Below are 22,723 nucleotides of genomic sequence, written 5' to 3'. Positions count from 1 at the left end.
CCCTGAGGAAGCCAGCAATCCTGTGGAATTTGATTAACCAATCTCTTCGTTGTGCATGGAATATCATATTTAAGTGAAGTTGGATGCCCTATGAAAGAGGGCATCAGTCACCTGTTGAATGAAGCTCCTTCGCTGATGTTGTTACATAGGTCTCCAGAGTCAGACTGGAAGGAGTAGAAACCATTGAAATAGAGGGCTGTTGTCACCTTCATTGCCACTGTCAAGGCCCTGTGGGAGATGGACTGCAGTTCCAGGTCTTGCTCCCTGGCAAAGCATGACCTGTGTACACACAGCTCCTCCGGCAGTGCCTGAATTGACATTTATTCCCTGTACACTTTCCTGGGGCATGGAGGAGTGGCAAAAGTGGTTCAGGCGATGGTGCCTCAAGTGTCATACCCACTTTACCTCCAGGTCGGTAATGAATGGTGGAATGCTCAGTAGATAGGAAGGAGAAAGCATTGCCATGGCCTAACATGTTCTGCAATTAATTGCCTTTAGACACTAACAAGTGGAAGACAATAGCAAGCCACCACTGACAAAAGCTGCCAAGAAAATGGCTCAGAGTGAAGCATCAGCAGACAATAAGCCAAAGACCTGCCTTCAGGCAGGGCACACATGATGATGAGACTAGGTGACAAAACTGGCAAGAAAAGATTGTTAAAACTGAGAGAATTAGAAAAAGGAAACTCAAGAAAGAACAACTTCCAGACTGTTGGCGTGAGGCTCCACAGCTTTAATTGTCTCTCTGTTGGTGGCTTGCATGAGAGTCATGCAAGGACCATAAACCATATCAGTACCAGGTTGCTCACACTATTATTTTTCAGTCAGCTGTATCACACAATAATTGGCAATCGCTATTGGCTGCAGTGGTGGTTTGAGCAGCTTAGGCAAGGCTATTGGCAGAAGGGTGACGCAAATAGCCCAAATTATGCTGCAATGCAAAAGATGGCATATTTCACTCACTCCATTACTTCCCGGCACATTCACATATTAATAATATTGCATGCTGTTAATGCATCATTTTTATTGTGCAATTTTCTGCCAAATTCAGACCTACAGGTGAAAATCTTCAGTTAACTAATAAAAAAAAGTGAGATTCCTGAAAGCAAAAAATTAGGGAAAATGCTATCAATATGATATCACTGTCAGTTGACCTTGCAAACAAGGGAAATGACAGGAAACAGAAACGCACCTTGGGCCTCATAACATAGCACGTTATGCGCAGATGCCAGTATTGAAGCTCCTGGTCAACTGGACAGTCATTATAGCCAAGCTTGTCATAGATGTCATAAGGCGTCAATAATTTGCTTGCCTCTTTGCTAGATCATATAGTTGTCGGCTGATCATTTTCCCCCCCAATTCAAGTCTTCCAGTACATTTTTTCATCACCTCAGCTTTGAACTTCACAACTGGGATGCACTCCGTCAACTACATGGCACACTTGCCCTGTGTACTGCAATCTTCATTGACCATTGCTTCTCATTATTTTAGCATTAGTTACTTTGTCTTTTTGGCCAGTCCAGTAGCCTCCTCACACATTCTACATCAAAAACCATCCAGCATTTGCTTTTGTGCCTCCAGCTATAATGTTCAATTGGAATCAAACTAAAGATCCACCATTATGGAGAAGACATCCTTTTTGGATTATATACAATTATAATAAAGACAGTTGTCTTAAGCAAGAGAGAAAAAATAGGTTATACACAAAAATATATAATTACAATATTTAATAGGAGTAAGAGACGACTAGGGTGTAATTTTACCCTAGCAACGTCACAGCTGCACTTCTTCAGTACAGTAATGATTCTGATAATTATAGTCTGTAATCTATGGGTGGGGAGGAAGTGTCAATACTCCATCCATTTCGCTAGAAACTATGAAAAACCCACAGAGGTTAAACATCAAGCAAGCTTCGACCACAAACCCGCCACAGGGTCAAATTCTTGGCTACCTCAGCTGCCATATTGAAAAGTCCATAGTGTAATTGTAAATTATGTGGAATCTACAAGAGGTTAAGACAATTCATGTACTTCCCCTCTTATTTTTTGCCAATTTCTCCTATTTTGCTTTTTGGAAGGCCTGGGCTATGGTTTGATGTGGCCAGGTGCCCCCCTACCCCACCCAGTATCTTACCAAAATAGCCAATCTTTATGCATGACTCTAGATACAATGTTAACAGCCTATTCCACTATGGTAAATATAAACTCAACACCATAATTACTTCAAGTGATGCCAATTCCTCCTCTCCTCTTCCCCCCCAGCCCCACCCCCAACTCCCCAAAAAACCCAGGGGCACCTGCCACCATCCTGGCCGAGTTCAACAAATTGAGCAAAGACCCAAGATTGAAGCTGAGACTTTCTGGTCTCCAGTGCTCAGCTATCGACTGTCCTAACTAGCTGTGCCATTTGGAGGGGAGAGGGGGAGAAGAGAAGCCCCTGAACAGAGTATATATTTGCAAATGCGGTTTTGTAATAAATGGGTGCAAAGGAATGGATAATGATTGATGTAAAACATTAGCTGCAGATTTATAAAACTAAAATAAACAGGGCATTCATAAAATTCAGTTGTCTGCAGACTGTGGCGACTGGATAACTCTTGAGCACTAGTGCAGAGTGGGATCTACCAGCATTGTGAGCATTGAGAATAAGGTGGAGGAGCTTTATCCAGTGGAAAGCACTGGCCCATGCTTTAGAAATTTAGGAAAAAAAAATCAATGACAGGACAACACTACACAGGAACTATTAAAACTCAAGAAAGCTGCTGCACCAGTTTCATCAGGCATGCATAACAGTTAGGATATGAGCTGTGAAGGACCCAGAAACTTGTCGTGGAAGTAAGAATTCTTAGTGCAAGAGGAAGCATACTGATCTGGTCAATCACAAAACCTGAGCCACTTGGGTTGCCAAAAAACAAACTCAAAAGAAATTACCTCTTCCTGGCTGATCAGGAAAGGAGAATTTTTTTTCGTCATTGAGTGAAATAATAGGACATTGAGTCCACTAAGCTAGCCTCTACAGTGTGGCTTTGTATCCAACTGAAACATTCCTGCACATTAACATCCTCAATATTTTATATAGATGTATCAATGAACCTCAGTGGTACAGTGGGTTAGCACATATCTCTAGGACCTGGGTTTAAATTGTGTTCTGTTATGAAGCCACTGATGGGAAGAACATCTTTTTTTAAAAAAAAGTTCTTTGGATGTTGGCAATACTGCTAAGGCAGCATTTATTGCCCAGCTCCAGCTAGCTGGAAGGCATCAAGATTCATCCACAGTGTGGGATTGGAGTCATGAATAGACCAGTCCAAGTATGGCTGGCAGGTTCCTGTCCATTCATTAAGCAGTTGTGCTCCCCCCACCAACAAAAAACTAATCCAGTGGCACTTTGCATGGTCGTTGTTCTGGTACCAACCCACAAATGTCCAGATTTACTGAATTCAAGTACACAATTGCAAGAGTCCTATGGGAAAAAGGGGTTGGGCAACCCCAACCCAGTTTACAGAGCAAAAATACCCCCTCAATTTGGCATTCTTGAGCAATTCTTTGGGCTTGAGATTTCCAAGATGGGAATGCAAACAATTGGGTCAATCTTATGATTTTACTACACAGGTGCGTGTACTATAACTGACCCAAGGATGTTTCACTTAGGTAGTCAATCCTTGGATGTCCCATTCTATTTCTTAGCCAGTGTTGTTGAGCATAAATTCAATAAAATCACCAAACACAAAGATACTCACTTGATGGGATAGGTTTCATCTTTTCTTCTTTCTATCTCATGAGCTGGAATGGCCTCCCAGCCAAATGACAAACTCCAGTCAAAATTACCCCGATTGTGCTGCCTTCCATACCGGACAGGTTTGGTTACCTCAAAGGTATTGAGATCAATGGTAGTGATGTCAGGGCTTACCACGGCAGTGTAATTTTCAGCTATTCTTCCCAGTAAAGGTTCCAGCCAGCCATTGAAGCACTCACCTAAATATTTCATAGATTAGAAAAAGACATGGTTTTAGCTAAAGCTTGGACAAAAAATGAATTTCCCCTTCTCCCATTATTTCTCTTCCAAAAGGCAGTGGTTCAGCTTGTCCAATAAGCCAAGCCATATAGTACAGCAACAGAAACAAGTGATTTCCCCCAACCAGCCTATTTTGCGATTGTTGTTAGCCACTCTTTGCTCCATTACCCTAATCCCCTGCCTTTCCTCTAATACACTTATTTCCTAGGTAGATTTACAGTTTTCTTTGATACGCTCAATAGTTTCTGCCCTCCTCAGGCAGATAGTTCCATATTTTTACTACTCTACATCTTCAATTCTTTAGCCCTGGGTGATCTGATCAGTGTTCAGTCCTCACATTGGTTTCAGTGCAGCTAGACCAGCTCTCCTTCATTGAGACATTGCTGCACCAGACATTTCGTATTCAACTCCCAGCACATTCTGCTACTTGTACCATGACCCACATTGGTAACAATGCCCTAGATCTAAGTTAGAATAAAGAGATATGGCTTGTTTCATTTCCTGTTGAGTGTGAAATGAATTAACATTTAAAACAAAATTAAGCACAGAAATTATTTGGTTCAGTAAAAACATTCACTTTTATTAATAAGAGTAAAATCCCTCAAGGGCTTAGTGGGTAAATGCATTGCGTGCTCTGCTGCTGAGCAGTACACAGCAGGAAATTACCCCACTTGGATTTTTATCTATGCTCCATTACTAAGAGACAAATACAATTGGTCTCAGTATTCCTAGATCAGGCAGGTTCCCCATTCAGGATTGCCAGCTGCTGGAAAGCCCAGGTGAAATCAAGGATCGGGCTTCTAACACCCCAAATGATGCTACACATGGTCGGATGGGCTGCTGACAGTTACTGTTCAGGCTAGTTTATATTAAAAAAAAACTGGCTTCTTGGGTGACATGGTAATGGAGAGCTGCCATTAATCATGGAATCATATCCCAGTACAACTTACCACCTTTAGGATAAGGGGAGAGAAAATTCAGTGGGAAAGATTTGCAGTAGAGCTGCAGAACAGATACCAGTTGGGGCAAGGACTTCTCCAGAATGAATTACATGGAGAAAGCAACTGTGGCTCACTGAAGGAAAAAAACACAAACTGGGTTTCTCCACAAGACAGTAGCGTGCAATTCAGGGTTTGAATAGCCAACAGAAATTTTAAGAGGGTTCTAAATATTATATATTGATGCACTTACAGGTCACAACCCAAATTTGAGACCTCCTCAGGAAAAGAAAAGCAAACTTGCATATTGACCTGCTTTGCGGGGTCCAGCCTGTCATTTTTAAACTTTAAAGAAGTGCACGTGCACCAATCAGTAATCAATCATTCCCAGTAACAAGTGTTCATCTGTTCAGCTTGAAATAAATGGCAGCCGGTATTTTGAACGAATTCAGGATTCAATAGCTATTTAAGTAACAGAATAGTGCAGAATAATTTCAGGATTTTAAAATTAAAAAGTAACCAAATTCCAGTTTATCGTTTTTGAAGAGGCTTTCTCACATTCTTTAGGCCTTCGAGTGGCACAAATCAATCCCTAACTAGCAAGCTAAGCACCTGCTCCCAAGTCTTGGCGAAATCTGTTCTTCCTGGAAGATTGTTTCTTACATCTACTGAATTCATCCCTCCCCCCATAATTGACCTCCAACAGAGATTAGGAGGTTACCATGTGTTGAAGATTGGGACTGACCTTACCACACAATTAAACTCAGCCTTTGGGGAAAAGTTTCATCAGCACTGCTGATTTTAGGGGGAGGCAGGCAGAGAAGAAAGAATAATGTCTTTCACAACCTCCAGAGGTCCCAAAGCATTTCACAAGAGGTCTCCAATTCATTGCCTTATCCTGATATGCAAAGGGTATTGGGTTTTTATCTATCATTACTTGCCAGTTCACTCACCAGTTCTGATAAGAAAGCCCTCAACTCTTACCAGTTGGCTCCTGGTGATTAACGCCAGCAGTTACATGGATTTATCCAGCATTAGCTTATTCCCAATTGCGGCTTCTATTTAAAACTTGTGGTCAGATTCACTTTCCAGCTTTTTACTTTGAACATAAGTATATGGAACTGACACTGGTTTTATTCAAACTTTATGATATGGAAATCTTTCTCATTTCCCAAACTCCTATTCTTCTTTTTCTCATGTTCTGTCTGGACTGATGATTACTGAAGAGTCATTTCAAGCTTTGAGAATTGTATAAGTTAGGGCATGAGATGGATTAGCTTTGAATGGCCTTTCTTCACCAACCTTTCTTTCAATCCCTGTCCTAATTGGTTAATGTGAAAGTGCCAATTTGACTCAGTTGGTAGCACTTTCAGTTCCAAGTCAGAAGGTGCTGGATTCAAATCGGATTTCAGGCCTCACAAAAAAAAACTTAGGCAGACAATTTAGTGAGGGAGTGCTACTTTCCTGAAGGTGCCATCTTTCAGGTTGTAGTAATTATGGTTTTATTTAATGTGTAATGTACCTTTAAGAATAATACTCGTTAAGGAAGATCACATGATCTGTAGTAACCAACAGGAGAGTAGCGCAGGCTACCTTAGCAGTCAGTGTAGAGATAGAGTTGGAGTTGAAAGCACATGTGTAGTTGCTGCTGAGTATAATGTAAAAAAGTAACATTTCCACCTAATAAATGTCTGCAGATCAACTCTATCATTAATAGTACAGCTCGGCCACCCTACAACAAGCTGGCGAAGAGGATAAATCAGGATTGAACAGAAGAAATCAAGTTAGAAAGAAATTGGCACTGTACCTCGTCCACTGATTGTTAAGTAGCAAGCTCTGTTAAAATTGAAGAGGTTATCCTCACTCAAAATGCCACAATTTGGGAGAATTGATCCTTTTGAACCAGCCACAGATGATTAGTCTCATTACATAGAATAACTCACGTTCTTTTTTCAAGCGAACAAGATTACAGGGGAAGAGAAGAGGCAAGCAATCCTCTTGAGTACTTGTGGGAGCAAAACCTATGGTTTGATTCAAAGTTTGATGGCACACAGTGCCCAGATTTGAAGAATTTCAATGAATTGGACCTCATGAAGACACATGTTCAACCCAAGCCCTCAGTCATGATTCAGATGTTCAGGTTTAATTCGTGAAATAGAGCCCCAAGTGAGGCAATTGCATGCTATGTAGAAAATTTGAAGCAGCTAATGGAACATTGTAAGTTCGGTACGACTCTGAACGACATGCTCAGAGACTCTGTGTGATGTGAAAAGAGGACACTATTCAGAAAAGATTATTGTCCGCAGTGAATCTGGATTTCAAGAAGGCGCTAGAGATAATGCTGGCCATGGAAAGCGCAGTAAGAAATTCAAAAGCAATACAGGGTGCGCAAAATGGCACCGTCCTCCACATCAGGCGGGAAACCTCAGCCGAAAGTGGCACAAAAAGGTGAGACTCTGCTGAAAGGCTAACCAAAAAATAAAGGTGAAATTGAAGAATAATGTTAATAGAGGTGGAAACAAGCAGTCTTTTAGCGATTGGCAGTTTAAAAAAAAAAATCGAATGCTACTATTGTCACAGAAATGGACATAAGATGAGACAGTGCAAGGAAAGATTCGAGCAGGCTTGTAAACAAAAGAAGCCGCCCGATGAAAATCTACAATGGAGAAGAGCCTGAAACAACAAATTCAGGCATTTACTCATTGATTAATCTGAAAATTTGAAAGACAGAGCCAATATTTGTCACAATGAAAGTAAATGGCAAACCTATTAAAATTGAAGTAGACATGGGAGCTTCCATTACAGTAATTGGGGAACATGTCATGATTCAGATGTTCAGGTTTGGCCACTGGGATTCCAAAAGGAAGTGTTCCGGTTTTGAAAAAGGAGTGTACAAGGACTCAACAACCTGAAGAAACGCAGGCTGTCTTAAGCCAAAACCTGGAAGAATAAAAGAAGAAACTGGAAGAGACCCTGCTTGGTGACAGAGTTCGAAATGAGGTGAGCAGCTTTCGAAGGGAAAAAGAAAACCTGTTGAAAGACCTTGACACACTACAAGATTCCCTCAGGTCAAAGTTTGTACCTCTGGAAAATTGTGAAGAGAAACAGAAATAATTCAGCACTTATCTAAGCAAACTGGAGAATGAGTTGACAGAGAAGACACAACAATGTTCAATTTTCCAGGAGGCAGCAAACAAATACAAAAAAAGATACGGAAGAGATGGAGCATCAGCTAAATGAAGCCAAAGAGGCTTTAGAAGCAAAAGTTACAGAATTTTCCAAGAAGCAGAAAGATACTGAAATTTTGGGAGACTCAGCCACTGAGCTCCGACAAGTTGAGCTGGCATCTGAGAGAAGTCTGGTCAACAGTGAAGTGAAAAAGGCCAAGACTAAAGTCTGCGCTAGAAAGGCAGCGGCACTCAAAGATACAGAAATACTATTGGTGCCTTAATTCTGGCAGCAAACAAATACACTTTCATACACAAGCCTGGCAATCAAATCACAGACGCCGACGCCCTTAGTCATTTGCCTTTACAAGAAAATGATGAGCACATCCCAATTTCACAGGAACTTGTTTTAAGTTTCTTAGATTCCTCGCCGGGTACGGATGAACAGATCAGAGACTGGACAAGTCAGGACCCAGTCCTATCTCAGATACGAGAACAAGTGCTACATGGTTGATCACAGGAGCCCGTATCTGACTGAATGAAACCGTACTTCAACAGAAGTCATGAAATAACCAGCCAGGATGGCATCTTATTGTGGGGGACACGAGTGATAGGTCCTCCAAAGGGAAGGGAGCCACTTTTAATTGAACTATACAATGCCCATCCAGGAATTTCCTGAATGAAGACCATAGCGAGCAGCTTTCTATGGTAGCCAGAATTGGATGGCGAAATAGAGTTTAGTAAAGCATTGTGTGCAATGTCAGCAACTGCAAAAGTTGTCAGTGACAGCTCCATTACACCCATGGGAGTGGCCAGGTAGACCCTGGGTGCAGTTACACATTGTTCCCAGGAAAGATCCAACATAGTCAATGTTTCTGCTCATTATCGATGCCCATTCAAAATGTTTGGATGTATGAGGTGAAGTCGCCAACATCGGACTACAATTGAGAAACTATGTCAGAGTTTTGCCATTCATGGACTATCAGAAGCAGTCGTTTCTGATAATGGCACAGCATTTACGAGTGCTGAGTTTCAACGGTTTATCAGCCTCAGCGGTATCATTCATGAAAAGTGAACTGTACCACCCTTCCTCAAAATAGGCTGACCGAAAGGCAGTTCAAATGTTCAAGGCAGGCATGAGAAAGGTAACTGGTGATTCCTTCGTAACCAAGCTAGCACGCTTTCTCTAGAACAAAAACAGAATTACCTGGAAAAACTCAGCAGGTCTGGCAGCATCGGCGGAGAAGAAAAGAGTTGACGTTTCGAGTCCTCATGACCCTTCGACAGAACTTGAGTTCGAGTCCAAGAAAGAGTTGAAATATAAGCTGGTTTAAGGTGTGTGGGGGGGGGGCGGAGAGAGAAGTGGAGGGGGTTGGTGTGGTTGTTTCTCTAGGACTATCCCTCACACAACAATAGGTGTCACACCTGTGGAGTTAATGTTGAAATGCCGTCTCAGGATGAGATTGAGCTTAATAATGCTGAATTCAGAGGGGATGGTGGAAAGGAGTCAGGGAAGCCAGAAAACTAGACACGACTGGGATAGTTGCAAGAGGAAATTTACCAAGGGAAAGCTGGTATATGTGAAAAACTTCAGGGAAGAACCAAAGCGGTTACCTGGGTGAAATAAGTGCAGCGGTCCGGTCCTCTGTCTTACCACATGGAGGTGGAAGGCCAGATCATCCGTAAACATGTGGATGATTTAAGGAAGAGTGAGACAAATGGGAAGGTGGTGGCATAGTGGTATTGTCACTGACTGGTATTCCAGAGACCCAGGGTAATGCTCTGGGGACCCGGGTTTGAATTCCACCACGGCAAAAAACCTGGAATTATTGTCGCTTGTTTTTAAAAACCCATCTGGTTCACTAATGCCGTATGGCTGACATATGACTCCAGACCCACAGCAATGTGGTTGCCCTCTGAACAGAGGCAATTAGGAATGGGCAATAAATGCTGGCCTAGCCGGTGATGCCCACATCCCATGAATGAATAAAAAATAAACCACCAAGATTTGGTTCCACTGGTGACTGGGTCTGCATTTCCACGTCTCCTGTTGAGGATACTCAATCCAGGACTGATGTTCCTATAAGATTTGAGGATACAGAACTGCAAGTGCCCACCGAAGCACCTGATGTTCAGGCAACTCCGGCAGAGGAGGTTCCTGACAAAGAATCTGAAGCTGTGGAGCTGCAACATTCCACACGTATCAGGAAACCACCTGAAAGACTGAACTTGTAAATTCTATACCCAGTGTAAGTATTATATGTCTTGAACAATCTGTACTTATAAGTATAATGAGTTAAAGGGGGAAGAATGAAGTAATTATGTTTTTATTTAGTGTAATGTACCTTTAAGAATAATACATGAACAGTAGTAACCAATAGGAGAGTAGCGCAGGTTACCTTAGCAGTCAGTGTAGAGATAGAGTTGGAATTGAAAGAACACGTGTAGTTGCTGCTGAGTATATTGTTAATAAACTGTATATTGTAAATAAAATAAAAGTTTCCACCCAAGAAGTGTCTGCAGACCAACTCTATCATTAATAGTACAACTCGGCCACCCTACAACACAGGTGAAACATTAAAGCTATTCAGTCAGACCCTGAAGATCCCACAGCACTATTCACACAGCAGCAGGGGTTTATCTGGTGTCCAAAGGCGAATATTGACTCCTCAACCAACACCACAAAAACAGGGCGCTATCTGGTCATTTATCTCATTGCTGTTTGTGGGACCTTGCTGCATGAAAATTGGCTGCTACGTTTGCCTACAATACAAACAGTGACTACACTTCAAACAGTATCCATTGACTGTGAAGCATTTGGGTCACCATGTGGATGGGAATGGGGCAATAAAATTTTTTTTTAAAAACCCCACAAAAATCAGGATGCAGCTGGATTCAACTGCAACAAGGACAGGTTTTTTTTGAAAAAGAGTGGCATAACTTTTAGTCATAAAGCAATTTCCAAAGGATTTTCATTCATTTTCCACTTTCTCTGAGCACAGAGAGTTGCACGACTGCCCATTTGATGCATGGGAGAAATGTATGAATATACTTACAGTGAGCGTCAAGAAAGGTCAGCACTTCTCCAGTGGCCTCACGAGCCCCCAAGATTCTTGCAGTTATCAATCCCGTCCTTTCCAGTTGTCGGACAACCTTCACTATCCGGAACTGCTTTACATATTCATCCAGCTGTTCTTTTAAATAGTCTGGCAAAATCAAAATCCAGTACATTTCAATAATTTAAGACAGAATAATTTTATTCACTATTCAAAACCGTAGCTCATGATGTTACCTGGTTCTGGGGTGGGTGTAGGCACCACAATTAAAATAAAGAGCGGCTAGCGGATCATTAAGTGTTTACTTAGCCAATTTTTGATTGCAGCTACTTTAACATTCAATGGTGATCAAGCACATAAGGAGGATGTCAATTGTCACTATAAATCATAACCAATGTGACACATCAACGTGATTTTGAATAATGCTTATATATGTTTGCAACCAAAATATGTTTTGCTCACTCCATCAATGGCCCAGTGGGTACAGGCACCACCCACTGCAGTGCTGAGCTATATAGGCCAGAAGTTCCCAGATCCAAGCCCTGCTATGCTATTAGCTTATCTCAGCCCCACGCAATAGTTGGGGTGCAGCAATTGGCCTCAGTATCCCAGAGCTAGTTGGAGGAGGGGAAAAGAAAATAATTTCCTGCCCCGATTGCTACACAAAAATCCTTATTGGAAAGTGCATTTATACTGACATTGGGAGAGAACAGACTTGGGTGTGATGCTATCCACAGTGGAATAGCTCATCAACACTCAACATCTAACCTCATAAGAACAGGCGTTGGACAAGATACCCAAGAGGACCAGAGTCTGTTAAACTGTCGCCCAATAATACTCAACACATTCAGCGAATAGGTTGGTGGTGGAAAGTTTGTTGAACATTTTAAAACTATTCCTTTAATTATGAAATGTGACAATTAAAGTGCAATCTAATCAAAATGTACAAGTCATTTATAAATTAGCCACCAGAGATTCGTCCAACAAGAATAACAGAAGTGACAAAAAGGTAGGTTAAATAAACTCTAACCATGTAATCGGATTAATGAAGCATATAAACAGAGAAATATTTTCAACTCCCTCTGCAGCAGTTTGTGTTCTAATAATAGGAATCATTGTATATAATCAATAAAACTGAACTTATTTAAACAGTTTAAAAATTCAGTTTAGCAGTCACAAGATTTAAAAATAATGGAAGGTTTCTTTTACACTGCTGTTGCATCACTCCAGTCAAGCACAGCACATTTAAAATTAATCCCAAAAAGAACGAAGTGGGGGTGCAGAGAGGTTTGGAGATTTTTTCTTTAAATGCAGTGGGTTCTTGGCACACAAGATGCTCTACGATAAACATGGCACAAGCAGAATCTATTATAGCTTTTCAAAGTAAAGCAGATAAATACTTGAAAAGTATTGGGGCCAGGAGCAAAGTCTTTCAGGGAGCAGACACAGGCATAATGAGCTGAATGGCCTCCTTCTGTTACCTGTATCTGCCCTGGGAGCATTTGATGGGAGTATAGAGAGATCTTTATTATATGGAATTCGTGCTGTACCTGCCCCGGGAGTGTTTAATCCAGATCCTGGTTGGTTGAAACAGAAAATGTTTCATTCCCCAGCACAAACATCCCTTTGATTAACAAAAGATTCACTGCATGCAGCTCATGACACACAAACCCAAGGCTAAAAAGGCAACTATCACAAGAACCTTGTAATCTCTCCTTGCCACCACCCCCCAGCCTGTCACCCGACAGGGAGTAGGGTACATTTGCATGATGAACTGAGCAAGATCATCTTGGGCACGGCAACAGGTTTCAACCAACCACAGTACTTTGTGTTACTATATTTGGAACTCGAAGACGCATTTAACTGGCAAGACGTTACGTTATTTCGGCAAGTGAACAGGAAAGCAGCTGGGCCGTGGGTGGAGCTGGAGATCAGTCCTAGCAATCACTTCCCCTATTCACTCAAAGTGCAACGAGTGAGCCAGAGCTCCGGCTTCATCTAACTCTGAACGGGGATAGAAATGTGGCCTTTATTGCTTAAACTGTGAAGTCACCCGAGCATTTCTGGCTGCCCACATTATTTGCATAACGGCCAAGGATGTGAGACACATTACATCTGAGGTCCAAGTGCATTGTTCATTGAGAAGTGGGAGGGAAGGGGCAGGAAAGGTTCAGTTCTTCTTCCCCATCTGTATTAACTCCTATTCTCCATCCAATGCTAATCGGATGCGAAGCCCATAGCGCTCTGGGCTATTCTGAGCTTAGGTGACACACGACTCCCAGCACCCGATCAATCTTTTACTCCAGTGTACCTTTTAAATGTTTCATGTACATCTCTAGGGGATATTGTGCACAGTAAGTTTCAAGCAGAGTTTTTCTGTGCTCACTGAAAATTCCTCTGATATCTGGGACTCCTCTGTCAGGCATTATGACCCCACAGCAGTGCCAACTATGTGGCAGATTCTGTGCGTGTCAAGGACAGTGAAGTCAATGCTCGGGAATAGAACGCTGTTCCATTTTTGCAGCTACTGTTAGCATTAAGGGCAATTCAGGAAAATACACGAGAAGAAAGAAGCCATTTAGCCCAAAACGCTTCTTGATCAGTCTGCAGTATTTCCTCAAATGAAGATAGAAGTCCAAGGGCATTTTTGGAAGCAAGAGTAAGGAAAGGAAGTAGACCGAACATGTTAAGATTTTAAATGGAAAGGAAGAGCAGATGTACAAGCCATTATTAAGGAGTCAGCAGAAGTAGATACAGCAATAAAACAGGCAGGCAGACTCTTTGGTTTCCTATGTAAACTATAAAGAATGCAGGCGTTTCACAGACAGGAGAAGACCCTCTGTTCATCCAGGCTGTCCCAGGTAGAACAAACAGTAAATGATGTTGAACTTGTACAGACCTTAATCAGACTGCAGCTGGAGTACTGAGTGGAGTTTTTGGCACTGAAACATTGCAGGTGCCATGATCTGAGCATACAGGTACAGCAAGTGACTCGGAAGATAAATGGAATGTTGTTGTTCATTGGAATATAAAAGTAAGGAAGCTTTGCTACAGTTGAATAGGGCATTGGTGAGGCCACATCTGGAGTACTACGTACAGTTTTGGTCTTTTATTTAAGAAAGGATATAAATGCATTAGAAACAGTTCAAAGGTGGTTCATTTGACTGATTCCTGGGATGAGGAGTTGTCTTCTGAGGAAAGGTTAGACTTGTACCCATTGGAGTTTGGAAGAATGAGAGGTGATCTTATTGAAACATAAAAGATCCTGAGGGGGACTTAACAGGGTGGACAAAAACAACAAAAACAAAAATACCTGGAAAAACTCAGCAGGTCTGACAGCATCTGTGGAGAGGAACACAGTTAACGTTGAGTCCAAATGACTCTTCAATAGAACTAAGGAAAAATAGAAGAGAGGTGAAATATAAGCTGGTTTAAGGGGGGGTGGGACAAGTAGAGCTGGATAGGGGGCCAGTGATAGGTGGAGATTGCCAAAAGATGTCATAGACAAAAGGACGAAGAGATGTTGACAGTGGTGATATTAGCTAAGAAATGTGCTAATAGGTGACATTAAGGGTAGAAAGCAGGACGAGCAAGGTACAGATAGCCCTAGTGGGGATGGGGTGGGGTGGGTGGAAGGGATTGAAATAGACTAAAAAGTAGAGATAAAACAATGGATGGAAATACATTTAAAAATAATGGAAATAGGTGGGAAAAGAATAATCTATATAAATTATTGGAAAAAAAGGGGGTGGGGATGGAGGAGAGAGTTCATGATCTAAAGTTGTTGAACTCAATATTCAGTCTGGAAGGTTGTAAAGCGTCTAGTCAGAAGATGAGGTGCTGTTCCTCCAGTTTGCGTCGAGCTTCAGTGGAACATTGCAGAAGGCCAAGGACAGATACGTGGGCATGAGAGCAGGGTGGAGTGTTGAAATTGCAAGCGACAGGGAGGTCTGAGTCATGCTTGCAGACAGACCGAAGGTGTTCTGCAAAGCGCTCATCCAGTCTGCATTTGGTCTCTCCAATGTAGAGGAAACCGCATTGGGAGCAGCGAATGCAGTCGACTAAATTGAGGGAAGTGCAAGTGAAATGCTGCTTTACTTGAAAGGAGTGTTTGGGCCTTTGGACGGTGAGGAGAGGGGAAGTAAAGGGGCAGGTGTTGCACCTTCTGCGGTTGCATGGGAAGGTGCCATGGGAGGGGGTTAATGTGTAGGGGGTGATGGAGGAGTGGACCAGGGTGTCCCGAAGGGAATGATCCATGCGGAATGCTGCCGGGGGGGTGAAGGGAAGATGTGTTTGGTGGTGGCATCATGCTGGAATTGGCGGAAATGGCGGAGGATGATCCTTTGAATGCCAGGGCTGGTGGGGTGATAAGTGAGGACAAGGGGGACCCTATCATGTTTCTGGGAGGCAGAGGAAGGTGTGAGGGCGGATGCGCGGGAGATGGGCTGGACACGGTTGAGGGCCCCGTCAACCACCATGGGTGGAAAACCTTGGTTAAGGAAGAAGGAAGACATGTCAGAGGAACTGTTTTTGAAAGTATCATCAGAACAGATGCGACGGAGGCGAAGGAACTTAGAGAATGGAATGGAGTACTTACAGGAAGCGGGGTGTGAGAAGCTGTAGTCAAGGTAGCTGTGGGAGTCGGTAGGCTTGTAATGAGTATTGGTGGACAGTCTATCACCAGAAATTGAGACAGAGAGGTCGAGGAAGGGAAGTGTCAGAGATGGACCATGTGAAAATGATGGAGGGGTGGAAATTGGAAGCAAAATTAATAAATTTTTCCAGGTCCAGACGAGAGCATGAAGCAGCACCGAAGCAGTCATCGATATACCGGAGAAAGTTGTGGGAGGGGGCCGGAGTTGGACTGGAACAAGGAATGTTCCACATACCCCATAAAGAGACAGGCATAACTGGGGCCCATGCGGGTACCCATAGCCACACCTTTTATTTGGAGGCAGTGAGAGGAGTTTAAGGAGAAATTGTTCAGTGTGAGAACAAGTTCAGCCAGACGGAGGAGAGTAGTGGTGGATGGGGATTGTTCGGGCCTCTGTTGGAGGAAGAAGCGGAGAGCCAATGGACCATTCCAGTGGGGGATGGAGGTGTAGAGGGATTGGACGTCCACGGTGAAGAGGAGACGGTTGGGGCCAGGGAACTGGAAATTGTTGATATGACGTAGGGTGTCAGAGGAATCGCGGGTGTAGGTGGGAAGGGACTGGACAAGGGGAGAGAGAATGGAGTCAAGATAGCAAGAAATGAGTTCTGTAGGGCAGGAACATGCTGATACGATGCCGATTGTATCAGCCTGTTCCTGCCCCACGGAACTCATTTCTTGCTATCTTGACTCCATTCTCTCTCCCCTTGTCCAGTCCCTTCCCACCTACACCCGCGATTCCTCTGACACCCTACGTCATATCAACAATTTCCAGTTCCCTGGCCCCAACCGCCTCCTCTTCACCATGGACGTCCAATCCCTCTACACCTCCATCCCCCACTGGGATGGTCTGATGGCTCTCCGTTTCTTCCTCGAACAGAGGCCCGAACAATCCCCATCCACCACTACTCTCCTCCGTCTGGCTGAACTTGTTCTCGCACTGAACAATTTCTCCTTCAACTCCTCTCACTGCCTCCAAATAAAAGGTGTGGCTATGGGTACCCGCATGGGCCCCAGTTATGCCTGTCTCTTTATGGGGTATGTGGAACATTCCTTGTTCCAGTCCAACTCCGGCCCCCTCCCACAACTCTTTCTCCGGTATATCGATGATTGCTTCGGTGCTGCTTCATGCTCTCGTCTGGACCTGGAAAAATTTATTAATTTTGCTTCCAATTTCCACCCCTCCATCATTTTCACATGGTCCATCTCTGACACTTCCCTTCCCTTCCTCCACCTCTCTGTCTCAATTTCTGGTGATAGACTGTCCACCAATATTCATTACAAGTCTACCGACTCCCACAGCTACCTTGACTACAGCTCCTCACACCCCGCTTCCTGTAAGGACTCCATCCCATTCTCTAAGTTCCTTCGCCTCCGTCGCATCTGTTCTGATGATGCTACCTTCAAAAACAGTTCCTCTGACATGTCCTCTTTCTTCCCTACCCAAGGTTTTCCACCCATGGTGGTTGACAGGGCCCTCAACCATGTCCGGCCCATCTCCCACGCATCCACCCTCACACCTTCTCCCTCCCAGAACCATGATAGGGTCCCCCTTGTCCTCACTTATCACCTCACCAGCCTCCGCATTCAAACGATCATCCTCTGCCATTTCCGCCAACTCCAGCATGATGCCACCACCAAACACATCTTCCCTTCACCCTCCCGGCGGCATTCTGCATGGATTGTTCCCTCCGGGACACCCTGGTCCACTCCTCCATCACTCCCTACACCTCAACCCCCTCCTACGGCACCTTCCCATGCAACCGCAGAAGGTGCAACACCTGCCCCTTTACTTCCCCTCTCCTCACCGTCCAAGGGCCCAAACACTCCTTTCAAGTGAAGCAGCATTTCACTTGCACTTCTCTCAATTTAGTCGACTGCATTCGCTGCTCCCAATGCGGTTTCCTATACATTGGAGAGGTCAAACACAGACTGGATGACCGCTTTGTGGAACACCTTCGGTCTGTCTGTAAGCATGACCCAGACCTCCCTGTCGCTTGCAATTTGAACACTCCACCCTGCTCTCATGCCCACATGTCCGTCTTTGGCCTGCTGCATTGTTCCAGTGAAGCTCAACGCAAACTGGAGGAACAGCACCTCATCTTCCGACTAGGCACTTTACAGCCTTCCGGACTGAATATTGAGTTCAACGATTTTAGATCATGAACTCTCTGCTCCATCCCCACCCCCTTTTTTTCCAATAATTTATATAGATTATTCTTTTCCCACCTATTTCCATTATTTTTACATGTATTTCCATCCCTTGTTTTATCTCTACCTTTTAGCCTATTTCAATCCCTTCCACCCACCCCACCCCCACTAGGGCTATCTGTACCTTGCTCGTCCTGCTTTCTACCCTTAATGTCACCTATTAGCACATTTCTTAGCTAATATCACCACCGTCAACCCCTCTTTGTCCTTTTGTCTATGACCTCTTTTGGCAATCTCCACCTATCACTGGCCCTTTATCCAGCTCTACTTGTCCCACCCCCCCTTAAACCAGCTTATATTTCACCTCTCTTCTATTTTTCCTTAGTTCTGTTGAAGAGTCATTCGGATTCGAAACGTTAACTGTGTTCCTCTCCACAGATGCTGTCAGACCTGCTGAGTTTTTCCAGGTATTTTTGTTTTTGTTTTGGATTTCCAGCATCTGCAGTTTTTTGCTTTTATTTTAAAGGGTGGATGCTGAAATGATGTTTTCCCTTGTGGGAGAGACCAGAACTTGGGGACAGTTTAAGAATAAGGGGTCTCCCATTTGAGGAGATGAGGAGAATTTTTCTTCTCTCAAGAGGGTCATTAGTCTGTGGAATTCTCTTCCCCAGACTAACTTGTATGCTGATTCAATTTTGCATAAGACTATGATAGACCAGATATGAGCAACTGAATGCAGTAAAGGTTAATATTCCATTTGGGGGGAAAAAAAAGTTCTCTGTGTTGACCTTGAATACAAGGTACTTAAATACAGCAGTGTTCTTGAATTGCTAAACACTCACCATCTGTGCTGGCATCATCCACTAATAGGATCTCCTTTAGGAGTATGGCTGGAGAGCTATGCATCACACTGTACACTGTCCTCAGCAAAGTGGACCAGGCCTCATTGTGGAATACTATAATCACACTAGTTGAAGGTAGAGGAGGGCAACGCTTGAATCTTTGTTCAATACACCTGTATAAGGCAATCCAAATATTTGAGAGACCCTGTCAATATTTCGCAAGAGATCCTGTTTTCTTTTGTGAATTTTACACCCAGGAGAGAGATATTAGTGCTGGAAAATTGAGCACTTTCCATCTCATGTACCAAGTCTAGATTTTCCAAATTGGTGATATTTTAAACACCAGTGTTAACCCATTAATTTAAAAACAAATGAACACAAGCATTAGAATGACACCAATTGGAAAATCTAGGTCAGAGTGTCAACATCACAGTCAGACACAGCATATGGAAAAGCAGAACTGTCACGGTGCCATTGGGTCTACACAAACACACAGAGACAGATGGGCCTTACTTTAATGTCTCAGCCAAAGGATGGTACCTTACTCCAGTTTTACATGGGAGTCATCAGCCTAGATCAGCTGCTCCAGTCGTGGAGTAAAGCTTGAACCCACAAACTATTGAGCTCAAGATGACCAAAGCTCGGCACACAATACCTAGCAGCAGTGTTTTCTGGGGGTTGACTAGATGATTTTTAGACTGACTGAAAGTCTGCCTCCCCCTTACATTAAACCAACAGAACTTCCCCAGGACACAGATCCATCTGGTCAACAATGTCACCAGAGGAAGTCTGAATGTAAGGCGACTCAATTGGTAGAACAGTAAACCTAGAGTTTATTTTTCAAGCCCCATAAAAGGATTCTACCTAGACTTTAAAACAACAAATGGAAAATTAACTATTTAAATGGCGACTTCCATTGCAACTGGGTGCAGTACAATGCAAAGTATTGAATGGACTGATTACAACCCCATTTTGATCAGCAGAGTGGCTTTTATAGTGTCCCAACACTACATGGAATGAAAGAAATGGTTTTCTCTTGCTTTGAGGTTGTACCACATCTCCACTATGTGAAGCAGAAGAATTTAACCAAACAAAAACTAAAAGATGTGGGAGATGCATTGGCAGGCATTCTGGCTTTACACCCATAGTAGCAAACAGGTCATTCTCCCAAGAGATGGCTCCCAAGCATTTCCCCTAAAGAAAGGAGAATCACCTTGCCTCTACCTGCACAAGCTCCGACAGACAGCTACAGGGTCAGCCTAGGCAGATGGCTGTAGGGGCCCAACAGGAAAAGAGCTTGGGTAGTCTGAAACCAGTTCCTGATTGGCAATGCATCGATAACAGTAAACCAACCTTATTTCATGCTGAAATGGAAATCTCACCTCAGGGGTTTGAAGGATAGTTGGTGCGAGTATTATTGCACTAGAGGCCACTTAAAAAGCCCAGATGTTATAGAGGGAGCTTTTGTACCTCAGAGTGCTTAAAGCAGAGTCTGGATACCCGAAATGGGAACATTTCTCATTTCCCAGCACCAATATTCTTCATGCTAATGAATACAAAAATTTACCAATCAAAACCCAAGAACCCCAATCTCAACAACTTTATCAAACGAAAATATTGATCTCCTACTCTGGAGGCCGTGTGTCTGGTCCAAGGGTCCTGTGCAAGGAGATGCGGTCACTGGCGTAGGCATTGAAACAGTGCTTGTCAATGCCACGTGTTTTCTCCTCCTGTTGTTCTGGAGTGAGATTGTCCGTATGGAATGCCTTTGCATCAGCACCAGGCGCGTTGGGATCCTCAGGAGGGCGAGGAAGAAAGATCTTCAGTTCTGCTCCGGTGTAAAACCCTGGTAAACAGGACTTGCTGTCGTCAACAAGCTCTTGACCTCGATCTGGAGCAATGATCTGAAACTTGGGCATCGAATCTCGGATATTGTTCACTGCACCAAACATAATTCCCAGCATACGGTCTTTTCCGCCTGACAAGTCTTTGAACCAAGAGTCATCCTTTGGGCTTCGTTTAACAATATCTCTTTGAAGTATGAATATAAAGATCATGAATATTATACTGACCATGGCAAGTTTGACTGGACCAAAGCGTTTCCTAAAAAACAACCTCATGGTTGCTGGTTAAATGCTACTAAATAGTAGCAATGCTGAGGTTTCCAGATTTCCTTTAAAGCTGATCAGTTTTATTCATAGTGAAGCTTGCACAGCAGAAGGCCACTCCATTTTTTTCCCCCAAAGCTCTAATGCAGGGACCTGGAAGAAGAATGATATTTAAATGAGTCGTCAATAATCTTCCCAACCCCCCCCATCTTCTCCCCTCCTGCCTTGATGGTATAGACACTTCCCAAGTGTCGGTTGCCCTCCAGTGTTTCCATGTGTTTTTGTTCACGTAAATAGCAACAGAGTATCAACAATCTACTCCATTATGTAGACATCACAACCAAATCCATCCCATCCTCTCCCAATGTCTGGACATGTACTATCCAATGGCTTTTACTGGAGGATTGATTTCCCTCTTTCACAGCACAGGCATACTAAAGATAATTGGACCACCTTGACCGCTGCTCCAGTTGTGCTGACTGGGGATTGAACCTGGGATTTAAAAGTGGCTCGGTGCCACAATTGACAGCATCTCTACCAACTCATCCAACAGGGACTTGTGACTAAATCAGTAGTATATTTGGAAGAGTCCTGCCTCAGATGGCATATACACCAAGGGGTAGAACTCTGTTATGGCCTGTTTTCAGGTACATAACCAGATTCAGCAGAGACATGCCCCAACTGCAAGGCCTGAGGTTCACCTGAAATTAGGCCACATTTCAATCATTCGTGTGAACTGCTGGTGCCAGTTTCTTAAGAAGCTGCTTGCCCATTTCAACATGAAGAATTCCGGGTTGCGTGCCTCACCGGCATAGGCCCTCTTTGCCGTTCCATTGTGGTGCTGGGGGACAGTGAGTCAACCAACTAAAGGAGGGCTGCTCATTGCCCTCCTCAGTGAGGTGGAGCAAGAGGAGCACTCCTGTTCCTCCTGGCTCCACATCAAGTTGTGAAAAATAAAAACTGTAAAAAGAACTGCATGCTAGGCCACATCCATAACAGGAAATAAACTACTGTATTTACTTTCCATCCAGCACTCCTTACCAAAAATGATAGCATATTACAGGAAATAATTAACTTACATAGAAACAATGGTGACAGCAGCTGCAGCAAGGTCACGGTTAATAGATGAGCAAAAAACCTGGGATCTTATAAGGTGTATGAGATGATAGACAGAATGTGTATACTCTTCAAAGTAGAGGTCTAATGCTCTAGTCATACTTGTGGTTTAATTAGGCTTCGTCTAGAGCACAATTTCACAATTATTTCATATTCTTCCCTCATTGCGTCCAGCTTTCCTTCTGCTCATGAGCATACTTCACTGACTTTGGGCACAGGTGCCAGCTGCCCATTACCTGATCTTGCAAGTCTAGACAATGCATCAGGGGCTGCTCATCCAAGGAGAGTATTGAAGCAGAGCCCGAATCTATCCTCACTTGACATGCAATTTCTAGTTAGGATCTTAATCAGGGTAGTGGAAATTCTGAAACTTCTCCCCACTTCCCTAGCCCAGAACAGAGGTTGACCTCTGTCTGTGTTAGGCTGAGATCAGCTAACTCAACTAAATCTGGACACCTATAAGTATCCACAGTAAATTTTACTTGTGGGCAGAGAATAAAGTGATCCTCAATGAATGAATAATTGAATAAATCCATTATGTCAAGCAATGTGGAATTGCATCCACTAGGAATGAGTCTGCCTCACTCTTTTCGATTAGCACACTCATAGTTGACAATGCAGCCCATCCATTTGGGATGAAATCAAATCCAGGTTCCAGAGGGTGAAAGGTAATGGTCGAT

General features: G+C 43.4%; 1 protein-coding gene across 2 annotated transcripts in view; it reads right to left on the bottom strand.

Moving 5' to 3' along the window:
• Positions 1–22,723, bottom strand: part of LOC121273238 (polypeptide N-acetylgalactosaminyltransferase 6-like) — a 74,669-nt gene that overhangs the window by 20,171 nt on the left and 31,775 nt on the right. For both annotated transcript variants that reach the window (XM_041180264.1, XM_041180263.1), the window contains 4 exons: positions 20,449–21,080; positions 18,820–18,992; positions 11,176–11,325; positions 3,740–3,974 (listed from right to left, as the gene is read on the bottom strand). In XM_041180264.1, coding sequence (XP_041036198.1) covers positions 3,740–3,974; positions 11,176–11,325; positions 18,820–18,992; positions 20,449–20,939 — 1,049 coding nt within the window. In that variant the 5' untranslated portion in view covers positions 20,940–21,080. The remainder of the gene's footprint in view (positions 1–3,739; positions 3,975–11,175; positions 11,326–18,819; positions 18,993–20,448; positions 21,081–22,723) is intronic.

The sequence above is a fragment of the Carcharodon carcharias genome, chromosome X (genome assembly GCF_017639515.1).
Source record: "Carcharodon carcharias isolate sCarCar2 chromosome X, sCarCar2.pri, whole genome shotgun sequence".
Taxonomy (NCBI): domain Eukaryota; kingdom Metazoa; phylum Chordata; class Chondrichthyes; order Lamniformes; family Lamnidae; genus Carcharodon; species Carcharodon carcharias.
Note: the sequence above shows the minus strand (reverse complement) of the source record. Positions and strands in the feature narration are given on the sequence as shown.